The sequence below is a fragment of the Theobroma cacao genome, chromosome 3 (assembly GCF_053813885.1).
Source record: "Theobroma cacao isolate CCN51 chromosome 3, ASM5381388v1, whole genome shotgun sequence".
NCBI classification, from domain to species: domain Eukaryota; kingdom Viridiplantae; phylum Streptophyta; class Magnoliopsida; order Malvales; family Malvaceae; genus Theobroma; species Theobroma cacao.
The window spans coordinates 39,662,935-39,678,863 of record NC_142641.1 but is presented as its reverse complement, the minus strand read 5'-3'; the positions used below and the strand labels follow the sequence as shown (position 1 = coordinate 39,678,863).

At 31.7% G+C, this 15,929-nt stretch overlaps 2 protein-coding genes across 4 annotated transcripts; both read right to left on the bottom strand.

Moving 5' to 3' along the window:
• Nucleotides 1-5,273: 5,273 nt before the first annotated feature.
• Nucleotides 5,274-8,350, bottom strand: LOC18605653 (SNARE-like superfamily protein). Of its 3 annotated transcripts, none has more exons than XM_007038791.3 (5): nucleotides 7,944-8,350; nucleotides 7,714-7,828; nucleotides 6,552-6,670; nucleotides 5,646-5,706; nucleotides 5,274-5,547 (listed from the first exon to the last, which is right to left on the bottom strand). In XM_007038791.3, exons 1-4 carry the CDS (start codon nucleotides 8,165-8,167, stop codon nucleotides 5,655-5,657), a joined length of 510 nt encoding a protein of 169 aa, XP_007038853.1. In that variant the 5' UTR covers nucleotides 8,168-8,350; the 3' UTR covers nucleotides 5,274-5,547; nucleotides 5,646-5,654. The 3 variants fall into 3 exon arrangements, with proteins under 3 accessions (XP_007038853.1, XP_007038854.1, XP_007038855.1); XM_007038792.3 differs by having other exon boundaries at nucleotides 5,274-5,568; nucleotides 7,944-8,349; XM_007038793.3 differs by having other exon boundaries at nucleotides 5,274-5,563; nucleotides 7,944-8,349.
• A 494-nt stretch (nucleotides 8,351-8,844) lies between these two features.
• Nucleotides 8,845-12,346, bottom strand: SGT1B (phosphatase-like protein). The gene is made up of 10 exons (XM_007038790.3): nucleotides 12,040-12,346; nucleotides 11,860-11,929; nucleotides 11,409-11,533; nucleotides 11,145-11,277; nucleotides 10,962-11,058; nucleotides 10,760-10,825; nucleotides 10,394-10,532; nucleotides 9,577-9,662; nucleotides 9,349-9,453; nucleotides 8,845-9,203 (listed from the first exon to the last, which is right to left on the bottom strand). Exons 1-10 carry the CDS (start codon nucleotides 12,338-12,340, stop codon nucleotides 9,096-9,098), a joined length of 1,230 nt encoding a protein of 409 aa, XP_007038852.3. The 5' UTR covers nucleotides 12,341-12,346; the 3' UTR covers nucleotides 8,845-9,095.
• Nucleotides 12,347-15,929: the final 3,583 nt, after the last annotated feature.

Sequence of the window (15,929 nt, the reverse complement as noted above, 5' to 3'; positions counted from 1 at the left end):
ATTAAATATTATAATAAATAATATTTTTGTCATTTATCACTTATTTTTTAATTAGTCCTAAAGTCATTATTGCCAACTAAACATTAGAATAATTTATAATAACAATTCTTATTTTATTCCATTCTCATTAATTAAACTATTTAATAGTTATTTATCTTTTATTTTATTCCTATGAAATGATTGTTTTGTTCTCACTATATTTCTTCTTACGAACCAAACACATCTTTAAATTTAAAATTATTTACTACGTACAAACATTTAACAAAAAAACATGATATAAACACAGATGCCTCTTTTGCCCTGTTCCAAATACGTACTTTTCCTACCATTTCTAATTTTCAAATTTTACAAAATTACAATTATCATCCACAAGGCAACAAAATATGAGTTAATGTTGTTACAAATGTTAATTTTTAGCAACGCTTTTTTATATTTTTATAAATTTAATTGTATTATATTTTAAATAAAATAATAATGATAAAAATTACATATATTAATAAAAGTTATACTTTTAATATTATTATTATTATTATTATTATTAAATGATAAAAGAAGTACAATAAAAGATTTTAAATAACTGTAAAGAATATGATAGAACCAACTTTCAAAATAAAAAATATACAATAGAACCATCCAGAGAGATAAGGACTTTTTTTGTTTTTTTAAATCGAGTTCGGACGAGACAGTTGGGACTAGTTTTTTAATAGAACCGGTAGTGGCGCACTTTAACTAAGCCCACCTAGCCCTGCCCCGAGATGATTACCAAGGTCTTCCTGATCACTCTTTTGTTTTATGTCTTGTAAAATATGCCAACTAGTTAGATGATAAATTGATACTAGAAAACTAATGGAGAGATCAAACACTTACTTTACACCCCAACCAAGAAAGAAAGATACTTGTTCATAGGTTTGTTTTTCCTTCTAATTTTCACCAAATCTCACCAATCACCATCACGTGGTATCCGGTATTCCTAACAAAAAGAAATTCCATTGACCACAGTAAAGGGAACAACACCACCTACTAATCCTTTTATTATTTTTACAGTCCAGTCTTAGTGTTTGGTTTGAGCAGGTAACTAACCGAGGTGGGTAAGCAATGAAAAAAATCCTGATTAATGGTAATCGTAAATCAATTAATATTAACATTACTACGAAGTCTTTACCACTAAAATTGGTTGAACGCTGCATTCATTTCAAAATGTAGAAAACCAATTAGAATAATTGATATGGCTTGGCTCGTACACAACGAGAGGGTCTTGAAGAATGTGCAATAAACGTATGCATGAGCTTTCCATGGAAAAGGATTACATCGTTTAAAATTACGAAAAGTGGTAATCATTCTTTTGTTCTCTTTGACCTTCGGACAGACTGACCCATTAAAATGGATCTGCTCTATTGGATCGATTTATTTTTTATTAAATATAAAATGAGTTAGATTTTAAAATTTAAGTTCATATTAGAATCGGACTTAAATGGGATAGTTCATCAAATCAATGGGTTGGAGTGAGCTGGGACAGGCCAACTTTATAGATCAAAAAAATAATATTAATTAATTTAATAATTTTATATATTTAACTATATAAAATTAATAATTTAGTTACCGAAAGTATTGCTTATTTTATATATTTTAATATTTTTAATCTTTACTTGTCAAATTAATAATTTTAATTTAGATTAAAACTTATTATCTCTTTTTCTTTTATAACAATGAATATTAGATGATAAATTGATAATGATTCAGACCTTGAAACATCATTGCTGTCTAAATAAGATTTAAATATTTTACTCGAGGATAAGAATTGAGGAAAATATAAATAAGTCTTGAAGTTTTTATTAATTAGTTATATACTTATGTTTATAGGATAGTAGTTTGTGTTAAAGATTTAAACTTTATTTATGTAATTTATTTTTTTTATATTTGGTATAATTTATTTATTTGTAACATGTTTTTATTATTCAATTTATGGATTAAATCATACAACAATTTTATTGATAGAAAATTTGTTAAGTAGAGTTATAAAAATGATTTTTTAAAAAAAAAATAAAAATAGGCTAACCTAACCCGACCCATGAGCTAGCAAGGGGTGGGCTAGGTTTAGGTTTTAATGGTCCATGTAAAAAATGGGTTAACGCAACCCAATCCATATTTTCTCAACCCACAAGGGCTTAGACCCAGTTGGATCAAGCTAACCCATATTAACAGCTCTACTGAAACATATATATATATATATATATATATATCATAGACATGCTGCAATGCAAGTTAATCATATGGGAACAAAAGGTGTAACGACCTCACTTGTACATTAGAAATTTTTAGGATTTGTTGGGTTATATATGTAGAAATTAAAATTTATATTTATGAGATGTTTTTTCTTTTTGGATAAAATTATGAGGGTTTTTGAATTTGAACAAAGAATACTTAGCAAGTTGAATATATGGTCTCAACAGATGATATCAGAGAATTATCAGACGAAAGTTGTAGTAGAGAGCAAAATGCTACATCATGCGCGCATGACATTCCCATAACAACAAATGCATCCAAAAAATTAAAAAACAAACTAAAAAAATAAAGGGTTCTTTTCAAAAATATCTCATACATAAGGTGTTTTTGAAAATAACTCTATTTATAATTTTAACTATTTTTAACCAAAAGAAATTAATTTTAGATAAAATTACCCTTCATAAAATTGACCCATATGTTTAGGTAAACGTCTTAAATCGACTCATATCTTTTAAGCTTTCCTCGTCAGACCATTCATCTTTAGAGTATTCCTTAGCAGAAAGAAACATGTTTTAGCATTTTGAGCATTTTGGAATAGTTTTTCATATGCGAAGAAAAATCTTTAAGCGTTTTGAGCATTTTTTAATATTTTGGAGTGATTTTTTATACATAAAAAAAAACCTTTAAGCATTTTGAGCATTCTTCATCAAGTGGGTATATTAGTTAATTATGTTGTTAAATGGAATATAGTGTATCGTTTAAAGTTGTTGTTTTTGTTAAATAAAATTCAGTAGTTTTTGTGGTTTTTAGGTATTGCATAATTGATTTTTGGGCATTGTGTGATTAGTTTTTAAGCATTGCGTGACTAATTTTTAAGCATTACGTGACAAGTTTTTAACATTGCGTGACTGATTTTTAGGTATTGCGTGACTGGTTGATATGACATTGTGTTACTAGTTGATAAGCATTGCGTGACTGGTTAGTAAGGCATTGCGTGACTTAGTCATTACTTAAAAATCAGTCATGCAATGTTTAAAAATCAATCATGAAATGCCTAAAAATCAGTCACGTAATACCTAAAAACTAGTCACGCAATGATTAAGTTACGTAATGTCTAAAAACTAATCTCGCAATACTTAAAAACTAGTGACAGAATACCTAAAAATTAGTAATGCAATATCTAATAACTAATTGATTTACCTGCACGCAGTTAAGTTTAAGTTGTGAATCATACAATATTCTAATGTATAGATATATTTAATCAATTTCAACTCTTCATCTTTGAGGTTCTATGAATAAACCAATAAACCTAAAAACTGAAAAACCTACTTTTTTGTTTTTGCTAAGCCGAGAAATTGTGCATTTCATAAAAAAGAAGTTACAAAATTCCATAACCCTCCAAAGCAAGATAAAATATATCGGCCTTGCTTACTCTCATTGTGCAAAAACAAAATACACTCTCTTTACAAAATATTTCTTGAACAATTTTAACTCAAAATCTCATAAAAATAAACAAAATCCCCTGCAAACATGCTTAACAATCATTTCATTCAGACACAATAAAACTATGAACTATTATAAAACCCATCAAACATGCTTTAGCTGTTTTTTCTCCCTGAGCCCATCATCTTAACCAATTTGATCCAACTCATCAATACAGGCATCTCATGTTTCAAAGCAAGTCATCACTAAAAAGCATCAAGTTACCACATTCATCATGCTGATTACAATCACCATAAAATAGCAAAATCACTGTTCATCGCCCTTTAGAACCCCAAGATCCACCATTTAAGAAAATAAAACAAAATAAAAAAGAACTTGATGCTATTTTTACTCTTTGGGATGGCGAGAAAGAGCTAGATGGCGAGATAGACAATATTTGGTAAGAGAGAAAAATTGAGATTTAATTTTAAAATTTTTGTCTGAATGGCGAGATAGAGAAAATTAAAACTATTTTAATTTGTCTGAAATTGTTTAAAGGACATTATTGTCAAATCATGCCAAAAATTAACTAAAAATAGTTAAAATTATAATGAATGATATTTTTGAATTGAATTTATGAGAAAAGTTATCTCTCACAATTTTCTAAAAAAAAAGATACAGTTATACTATGAATTAGCTAATGCATTATGTTAGACTAACACTTTATGAAATGTATTTGATTAGTTAATAGTTAAAGTTGTGTATCTGATTATTTATATGAATGCAAATATTAATATTATATGATTGCAAAATTGTTTATGTGATTGAATTAAATTAATACATTTATTAGTTAAATTTTTGATTAATTAAAAATCCTTCTTATCCAATCACTTTTTCTTCAAAGCCAACAAAATATTATTTGCATTTAATTTGATCAATGTTTTCAAACTTTTTTTTATCTTAACAAATACCAATAAAAAGTATTGAATTACCTTTGTTATATACCACAGCAACGCGCGAACGTCACGTGCTCATTTCGTTTAAATTAATTGAACGTTCGTGCATGAGTTTGTTCACTGATGGTTCAAGTTCAGCTCTAGACTTACACTGCTGCATAAAATTAGGTTGTTTTATGTAAATTTTGCCGACTACCGGCGTTGGCATATCTGGGGATGGAACTGATGGCAGGCCTGGGATCTCAACAACGAGGTTGACATCTTCCAAGCTTTCGGTGAAGTTCTTGTGGAGGGTGGGCAAGTAAAGTCAAGAAGCAGGAAGAGCCTTAAAAATAGGGGAGTACGAAGTCCAGTCTGGTAGATGGACGAGGGAGAGTGGCAGTGCAGGAGCTAGTGGAAGGTGATGGAAGGAGGGTTTGCGGCCCGATGTGGGTGTGGGTAGGTGGTGAAGGTTGACAAGTGAGCAGCTTACCTAGCTCCGCCATTGCCATGTGGTGCGTAAGCACTGGTGATGCGTGCAGAACTATGGCTTCTTCCATAGCCGACAAAGACAATAATGGAGAAAAATAAAGGATCAAAGGGCAAGTGATGAGCTATCTCAAAAGCTCCTTAGATCTACTAAGTGAAAAAATGTGAAACGAACGGCATCTTTTTAATTTACAGAGCAAAGAGTTATTTTCAATCACTTATGCAGCTTTGCTTTCATTTTACCCACATTCTGGAAACGGTATGACAAAGGTAGTCAATACACTTAATGTCACATAATAAATGGATAAAACCTCCTCTAAATCACACCCTCAACGTTCACCAGTGATAATATCAATCTTCTCACAAACATTCTAAAAAATTGTCACACACAATATCCAAAAAACAGGTTATCCAACAGACCTGCTTCGGAATCACAATTTTCTGGTGTACTTGGAGCCACGTTGAGTGTGTAAACTACCTGAAAATAACCCAAACTTAACTATTAAAGATAACTGAATTGGCTCTTCACATGCACAAAGAAAAGTAAATACCACAGACATAGAGAGCTCGCATTACTTTTTGATACTATGCAATGCTCCTCACATATTGATCGAGAGCTGTATTAAATAACTCACACCTGCAAGAGGAAAAAAAACCAAGTGCATAAATAAAAAGAAAAATAATAATCGTTTTAGCAAAAAATTAAAGATGAATACTGACCATGCCAAAGTACTTTGACTGGGAAAGAAGTATTTTAACTTCATGGTTAATGCATCTCTATAGAGCTAACAGAACGACTTTCTTGGCTCCACTAAAGAGAGTATACATATCCAAGAATGGCATGTTCATTTAACTGAGTAAATATATCCAAGAATGATGCCTAGCCCACAGTTTAGACTACTCACATATACTTGCCTTCCTTTCTATACTTGAGCAAAATTCCACTCATTCTATTTAAAGACTTCCATAAAGACACCAGTTGGACTGAGCGTCTGCCTTTATTAAACAATTCATTCATAGCATAACCAATTTACAACATTAATTGATTGAGGAGAAATGAAACTAAATTAACCTGAAAAAAGAGCTACTCATCAAGTTCAGGGACCATGGACATGTACTTTTACCTATCGGTGGCAGGTAGTTTCACTAGGTAGTAACAATCATTTAACAGTATCATAAAACTGAAACTGTAGAAACAAACTTGAGGATACCCATCACAAGAGCTAAAAGAACAAAATAGGAAGCCACAAAATGGCTCCATTCAAAGGTTGTGTAGAAAAACATTGACTTTGAATATACTGCCGACAAATGCATTACTTTTTATTCAACAAAATTAAAATAGTGAGAAACTTCAGTTTGCAGAGACAAATATGTAAATAAATGCAGCATTAACCAACAGGGATGACCAGTGGCTGTCATAACAGAACAATCCTCAAAGGATAAGCATGTAACTAGTAGCTTGGAAAGAAAAGGACTATTTACCTGATTGAAGTTCCAGGGGTATAGAGTGGGTTCTTGGCAACATACTCAACATACAAGTTATAAATATACTTGAGCGGTTCACGAAGATCGCCAGTCCTAGGATGAGTGACCAAAATAATCTGCACAAAAGGACAAAAAGAGTGGCAGAGTCAGGATTTCATTGAGAAACGTATACAAATTTCCAAAACATCAAAGGCTGGAAAATAATGTTGTCAAAAGCATGCAAAAAAAAGTCAGTATCGAGCATTGATCAATGTCAAGCAGGGTCTCGATTGCTACCATGGAATTATTTTAATTGTCTGAGTTGCTAGCCTTAAAGAAGGTTTTGCATAGTACTCATTGAATTAGAAACTTTAAGAAATAAACACACTAGACTTCTCATCAATATGAGGCATCCAGTGACAGCCAATGGACCTCTAACAGAGCCTTCCACTTATAACTTTTAATTCTTGGTAGATTTTGGAGTAAAACTTTTAACTGCTAGTCCAATAGGGAGAATCATATAATATTTACATGAAAAAGCCTATTAGGCAAGAACTCAACAATACAAAGGCAAGTGAGTTCAGGATTTTCCCCAACATGATGCAAATTACGTCCATAAGATCTGCCATGAGTTTCAGACGCTTTATTCCAGGTTACTTAACTTGACAAACCACTGCCTGATAGATAGCTAATCACTTTAAAGAATTCTAAGTCCTCCACTATTACTCGAAACCACAATTTGAAATTCACCAATTTTATAACTTACAGCTCCTTTTCAAATTCTGGAGTTTAGAGCTGTAAAATTTCACTACACCAAGTAATACTAGTGAAGTAGTGATTGTTTATTCAAAATGGGAACAGCAAAATTTAGCTTAGTGGCATGACAGTAGCTTGAACGAGCAGGAGATATACATGTACTGTGCTAATATGGAAGATAAAAAAACAAAAAGCAGAAGCCATTTAATGTTGTCAAGCGCATCAAATTGAACCTAAGAAAACTCCAAACTGCTGAGTGCTATTTGGAGGCAAATTGCAGATTGAGTTGTTTCTAGCCTTCTTAAAAACATGTGATACTATCTTGTTAAATTCAAATGAAAATTAGTCATGGATTCATCAGCATCCAACATCTAATTAAACCACTACAACAGAGTTGAAAATAACAGGAAAAAAAAAAGCAGACCTTAATCCCAGAAGGAGTTTCCATGAAACTAAGTTTGTAGGTATTAGTGCGGAAGCTATGAAAGGAACAACCTTGACCTGGCAACTGAGGGACCCCTAAATTTCCCTTATCAGCACTGCGCATCATCAACAATTCAAAAATTCTTAACTGAAAAAAAAAAGAAAAAAAATTCATGACAGAAGATGTTGCTGGAAGAGAATGAACTTGAAGAGAGAAAAAGCAGGAGAGACCTGGTGGGATCCATTTTGGCAGTAAGGGATTTGAGGGAGAAAAGGAGACCGAACATGAGCTTGTGATCTTGTTGAGGGTTGAGAGTGTGGAGAGGCCGATTCCACTCCCTGTAAAGCAAGCACACTCCGTTTCGGTTAAATACGTACATCATGTGAGCGTTGTTCCCTGTCGTCGTTGGTACCGGCGGTGATGGACTGATCTCCGATCCGCCAAAGAACTGCATTCTTTCTCTCTCTCTCTGTCTCCTCCTTGTCAATTAACACACTGCTCCAATTATAATTTCTTTCAGACCTTTCTTGCTGTGTTTGTCTGAGATTGAATTTATATGGTTAGCGACCTGACCTTGGGTGTTGCCAAGCAGTTCTACGAATCAAGAATTGGAACTTGATTTTCGGATAAAAAAGAAAAAACAAAACAAAATGTAAAAATTGGATTTCGATGTATGGAGCCTTGGAAGAGCGACGTCGTTTAGTGTGTGGACTTGGGTCTTTCAGTTTCAGCAATCTTATAAATCTAGCAAAGTGTACAACATTAACCGTTAGTTAGACTGCCCACGGCCCACTTCAGTCTTAATCAAGCCGGTTTTATTTTGAACTACTGTATTTCCTATTTTGGGTTAATGGGCCGGGTAAACGAGTTAGCCCAAGGATAATTCTTGTAATTATCGTGAAAGGGTCAGCAAAAGAATACTGAGGTATGAGATGGGCACAGCCAAGGGTACACTACTTTCTTGGGCAAAAGACCCAAACGCAATCACAAATCTTTTGGAGATAGTGACACATTACAGATTTTTTGGACTAGTAATTACTTCAATTGAATAAGAGCACACAACCATAGCTTGCATCTAGTGCACCAGCATCCAACAATTCATCACAGCTTCATCCAGTAGACAAAGAGGTATAAAAAGAAAAATATTGAACCGTCACAATCTTCATTGCATACTTGAAAACAAAAATAAATACACAGACCCGAAAACAAGGCTTAAAAACAAAAGGTACAAAGTCCAGAGATCCATCCACCAGCACTTGGTGTAAATTTTGACATTCAAGCACAGCAAAACCTGTAATTAAATTAGATTGGAGAAGCGAACACAACATTCACAGACCAAAACCGCAGTCCAAGTTACATTCTCGCCATTGGGAACATAGAGCTCAGTATTCCCACTTCCTCATTTCCATACCATCAGGAGGACTTCCTTCCACTTTCTTTGCTCCAACTTCGTTCCAGTTTGTGGAAAGCACTGTCCCATTTGACTCCACCTACAATGCAACGCCAGATAATTAAATGCACACAGCATATGAACTATGAAAGCCACTATATTCTATATCAATTATTTTAATCCAATGACCAGATTATGCTTATTGAAGGGATAAATTAAACATCATGTTGATTAAAATGTCTTACAAAAGATTTTTGCATGGCCCTTCTTGTGTCCTCATCTGCATCCTGATAAATATCTCGGAAAAATTTATTCAAAGCAGCATCACCATCCAGCTTTTCATCTTTCTCCTGAAAACCAGCCACCATAAACATCATGTGTTAATGATTATTGTATCCCACAACTTCTGCCGCATAAGTTGTCCAAATATCACAAAGGAAACAAATAAAAAATAAGCCTGATGTCCGATGCACCTCCTTCTTTACTTGAGCTTCAAGTTTATCCCAATCAACCCTTTTTGGTTTGGAGGATGGGTACACTGGTTTTTGATTTCCAGTAACTACAAACACAAGAATTAGTTTATGACCAAGAGTAGATAAAAGGATCCAATACTTGCCAAATAATTCAATAGATGAAACATTCAACCTTCATGCAGCACAATTATTAGAACACTAATTAGCATGAGCATTCAAAAATCAAATCCAATCAATCAAATGAAACTAGAGAAGATTTCAATTGCAAAAGCATAAACAATGAAAAACCAAAACTTAACAGAAAAGTACTAGCAAAAAATGACCACTGCAACTATCAATGTGTTCTGATTTTACACTTTAAGACCCTCATATTGCCGAATAATAAATAGGTACGGTTCAAATGAGACAAAATGGAAATGAATTTATATAATTTGTAAAAGTTATGGTAAAATTTATTTAAAAATAAATTATCAAGTTTAAAAACACTTTGTTGGTTTCCAACAACAGATTTCGAGTGGATCTCATAAATTTTTGTGAAATCCATTTATTCCACATTACCTTAGCAACTAATATTCAGTTCCCAAGAGGGACTTACCTGCATAAAGTGTTCTTTAGCCAGTGAACATTTAAATTTTAAACTACTATTATGTCTAGGTACAAAACTGCATAAGCTTACATACAGCATCCCACACACATAAAATAGGTGCACACAGATAATAAACAAGTCAGTATGGCACGCACAAGTAAGCTTTGACACTTGGTTTTCTCATGGCTTTCCGCTAGTAATAGAAACGACATGCTACAGAGATCAACTTACCAGAAGATACATTAACCCTTTGTGGAACAGTAACTTCCTTGCTGAATTCAAGAGATGTCCACTGAATTGGTTCAGCTTTTGCCAGCCGAATCTCAATTTTGGTTGACAAAACATCATATCTGCACTTGTCAGGTATTATCTGTTCAAACATAGCCAAACACCATGAAGACAAAATTAGCATCTAAGCAAAAGATACAACGGAAAACCTATTTGTCACTACCGAACCAAAAGCAATCCACCCTTCAGGATAATATTCTCACTACAGAGTTTTATGCTTGGACCTCTGCCCAAAAAGACAAAAGGTCAAACTTACGTATCATACTATTTTTACACACCAATATTGACAACATGAATTTCAGGTAATACCTTTCCAAATAAGCGAGGTTGAAAATGAAATGCATCTTTACCAGGCGCATCAATGGCAACACTTAGCTGCATAGCAACAAAGAAAGATAGCAATTCTTCAGCCCATTTATTAGTAACAAACTAAACAATACTCATAGAATCCACAAGGACAGAGACACACAAAATGGAAAAATGAATGCAGATGAATTGATGTGCAACTTACTATTTGTTCACCATATTCTACATAAACACATTCACGTGGTATTCCCTTAGCAAATATTGTCACAACCACTTCCTCTGGTTTTTGGTAAAATTCATGCCTGCACAAATATTTTTAACCATATTAACTACACATCAGCATTCATATTTAACACTGACATTAGAAAGAGAACACATTGACAGAAACCTGTAAGTTAATTTGGATGGTGCTGCCACAGTCACCAGATTAGGCACGTTCTTCTCTGGCTCAACTTTTGTTGCAGGTTCAACACTTGTTGTCACCTCTTCCAGAGTCTGCTTTGGTAAATCACCAGTTTCCTCTAAACAAACACACAACTCATTAGTAAGATAAGGGACGTTTTTAAGATGATATAGAATATTTTGATAATATATAACAATTGTTGTACATAAACCCATCCTGCCTTAAAAGCCTTTCTTTATGGCTATGTACCTGCGATGCGTTCTTGACATTCTTTGATCAACTGGGAAAATCTTGACTCTCCCGGTGCCAAAGCAGCGCCAGTCTCCAATGCAGCCTTAGCAGTTTGATACTCCTCAAGTTTCATGCACGCAGTACTGCAGACATTCATTAACATATTACTATAAAGGCTTCTGCATCAGAAGCAATAAACAACCCTTCCAAAAAGGGAGAATATGTGTTTAGCTATTTTATCAATTATTAAAATTTCCCGTTAATAATATTCGTCAGAATAATCCAGGAATTCCTTCAGTAAACTACATTAATTGTGTGATGGAAACTATGTAGAAAGTAGCAGATCAAGCAAGGGACTGAAGAGGAGAATGATTGAAAGCAGTAGTGTCCATAATTAAAATTAATTAAGGCATTAGACCAGCACAAATTATCAGATTAGAGAAGAAAGGACATGGGAAAATCTACTCACGCTTTACGCAAGTAAGCTTTAGACATGGATGGGTCCAACTCAATTGCTTTATTGGCGTCGGCCACAGCCTCTGCGCCAACAAAATTACAAAAAACAACAAAGTTAACAATTATTCTAAAAAAAAAAAAAGGAAAGGTTATAGTTTAAAGTAAGATAGGGTTGGAAAAATAGGGGAATTACCAGTGAGATTGTTGATTTTAATGTTGGCTTGAGCACGGTCAGCGTAGAGTTCGGCGTTTTTAGGGTTAAGTTCGATGGCTTGCGAGTAGAGATCGAGCGCAAGTTGGAAGTGGTCATCGAAGAAGGCTTCTTTGGCTTTGGTCTCCAGATCAGACGCCATTGCAGGGGGAAAGCAAGAGAAGAGAGAACAGAAAAGAAATAACAAAGAGAAGTCTCTAGAAGAGTAGAAAAGAGCAAGGGGGATTGCGATTTTTGGAACTGCAGGAGAACACAATGGACTCTTGTGGGAAACTAAACCCATAGAGATTAAATAAAAAGGAGGCCGTGAGGGGTCGGAGAGGACTTCAGTAGTCTACGGTCAATAATAAGTTTATTTTTAAATGACAAATTTACCCCCATAATGTTTGTGTTTATTACCTTTTTAAGAACCCAACTCCATCTTGCTTTGCTGCTAATCTAGAAATTTGTGATTTATTAGTAATTATTTGATGATTAACTAATTATTAATAGTATAGAAGTAAATGATATCATCTATCTATATTCTCAATTTAAAAGATATATCCATTGAGTGAAAAAAAACTCTTATATTTTTTTACCTTTAGATTTTTTATCCTCAAAACAAAGGAACCCTTGAAACTAGTTCAGGTACTTCCATGAAGTTTCATTGAGACTTTACATTATTTCAACTTCAATATCTCTCACGAGAAGATTAGTCATGAGATTCTATTGATCTCTTATAAAAGTAAAGATCTACCTCAACTTTGATATGATATTATTTATCATGGAGACATTTTTTAATTCAAAAAAAATACTTAATAGGTGGACAAAGATTTTAATTTATAAATTTAAGATTCATTTTATTTCTCACTAATATAAAATCTGTTATAAATGAAGTCAAGCTGATGCAAAATTAGACTTGAGTTTTTTTTGTTTTTTTTTGGTGCTTGGGCATTAAGTTAAATTGATTAGTACGATTATTATCTCTTTAATAAAGAAGTTCAAAACTCCACTTAAGCTTAAATATTATTAAAAGTTCAAAAACTAAACAAAATTCATTGATTATCCAAGTAGAGTATTATAAAACTTAAATTCAAATTGAATCATGACTCAAGTAACTCAAACTTAAACTAGACTCAACAATAATAAGTTCATCAAGTCAAATTCAAGTAGTTTACTAGAAATTTGACTGTTTTACATTTGAAAATAAAAATATGAATTTCTTTAACATATATTAATGTTAGAGAAACAGATTAAATAGATTGAACTGAAAATTGATAGCATGTTCAATTTGATTAGAGACCAAATCATCAAAAAGTTCAACCAATCTACTTTCTTGTTGAATCGTTAATCAATTTGATTGAATTTTCAATTGATTAAATCAATTTTTTTGGTTTTCTTTTTTCCTTTTATAAATGACAACATTCATTCTCTTACTCTCTTGATTGTTAATCTAAATTCTAACCAGTAAAACATTTTTCTATTATTTAATATATTTTTAATATTAAAATTTTTATTAAAAAAAAAAAGAAAAGGATGGAAACCGCAAAAGCGAATAGCACCACTGGCTCAATCCCAATCCGGTTGTATAATCATTTGCTACATATTCCATGCTTCCAAGTACGGTAAAGTTCGCTAAGCAATAAAAAGAAAAGAGGTTTTTGAACTGCCCTTCACTTTTGAACAATACTGTAACTTGGATCCAATAATTGCCTGGAAACTATTGAAATAATTATCGGAATATATTGCCCTATATTATGGTTATGATATTATAGCCATAATTTAGAATTTACATTTCAAAAACCTTATTATGGTTTCATCGCTTTGGCCTATTCACCACGAAGATTTCCTTGATAGTTTCAATGTGATCAACGAAGTTTCCATGAGCATGACAATGGACACCAAGAGGAGGAAATTTCCATTATGTTATAATGATCATAACTCGTAACACCGAAGAAGTTTCCATAATCAAAGGTCGATTCGCTTTAATTCTACTTCTGGTTCCAAGGAAGCTTCATCTAGGTGTTGAACCGGCCGACATATAAAAATAATTTGATTACAGAATTGACTTAAAGCTTATCTAAAATATGAATTTCCTTTTTTTTTTTAGTTTTATTTGAAATTGTTTATAGGGTCCATTTTGTAAAGAAAGGTACAAGGCACATGATTAGAGCATTTGCAGAAGCTTGCACTTTTAAGCAATTAAACAACGTTGCTTTTTGAAACAATGTCTGATATAGTATCCCATAAAGAGAAAGGTCCTTGCCCGCTTAAGCACAAGATTCACTTCCAAAGAATTACTTCCTACTTTCATAGTTCCCTAATTATTGATGCTCAAGCTTTTGCAGCAGAGGAATGTACATTATCCTTCTCTCCAACTGATCTTTTAAAATTTAATGCAAGCAAAAGTTTTTTCTTTTTTTTTTTCTGTATTTTGGGACCTTTACAGGTTATATTGATATTATATATACACACACATCACATATTTTTTTTAATTTAATTAAAAATCTATGGGCACATATATAACACCAAGTAGCATATTTAACAAATTAAAATTTTGGCTCTTTACTTATCAATAATTGCTTTAAATAAATCCTTGATACAATTTGAATGATTATTCTTTTAAATTAATTATTTGCTTTGCTTTGTCATTTATAGGGGAGATCTTTTTTTTTTTTTTATCATCGGGGAGATCTTAATTAGTTTATTGTATTTCTCTTTTAAAAACTTTTTTTACACTTATTTAATTTTATCTGTTTAAATAAGTTATCAAAGGAAGTATGTAATACAACTGTTTCAATGATGAGTTGTGTATTGCGGTAGGCAGGCATCCAGGAGAACATAAGGACAAGTTTCCCAGATTTAAGGCGACTAGGTGTCTTACAATACACGAGCATGTTGTACAAGTGTGAAGTGGTAATATAGATTTATTTAATAAATTTTTTATACAATGCGAATTGTATTTTATAAAATTGTGAGAGGTATATTTGAAAATATAAATAAGTTTATTGGAGTCTCGACGAACATAGTTGAGCCTCTCAAACCATAAGGTAGGTTATTTATTTGGTATCCAAAAGGAACAATTATATATCTATAACATATATAAAAGTAGAATGTTTTAATTTTTTTCAATTTTTTTTAATAGAGTCTTCAATTGAATGACAAGTGTCATTTAATTATAACTCTTTTTTATTTTTTTAACCTTTTATTTTTTATTGAATTAATTTTTTTTACACCTTATGTTAAAAATGAGTTGTTTTTGACATTGGAAGAGTTTTTTTTTTGTTTTTTACTTTTATTTATTTTAATAAAAAATACTTAAAATAATAATTTTTAACTTTTAATGCTTAAAAAATAGATTCGTTTAATATTTATTAATTATAATTTAATATTATTTTTTATCTATATTCTCTTATTTTGCATAAATTTGAATCTATAGTATATAGATATCTCTTTTATACTTAATATATATATATATATATAAAAGTATGATGTTTTAATTTTTTTCAATTTTTTTCAATTGAGTCTTCAGTTGAATGACAAGTGTCATTCAATTAGAACTCTTTTTTATTTTTTTGACCTTTCGTTTTAACCTTTCATTTTCTATTGAATTAATTTTGTTTACACTTTATGTAAAAAATAAGTTGTTTTTGACATTTTAAGGGTTTTTTTTTGTTTTTTACTTTTATTTATTTTAATAAAAAACACTTAAAACAATAATTTTTAACTTTTAATGCTTAGAAGATAGATTTATTTAATATTTATCAATTATATTTTAATATTATTTTTTATTTATATTTTCTTATTTTGCATGAATTTGAATCTATAGTATATAGATATCTCTTTTATACTTAAAATATATATAAAAGTAGGATGTTTCAATTTTTTTCAAT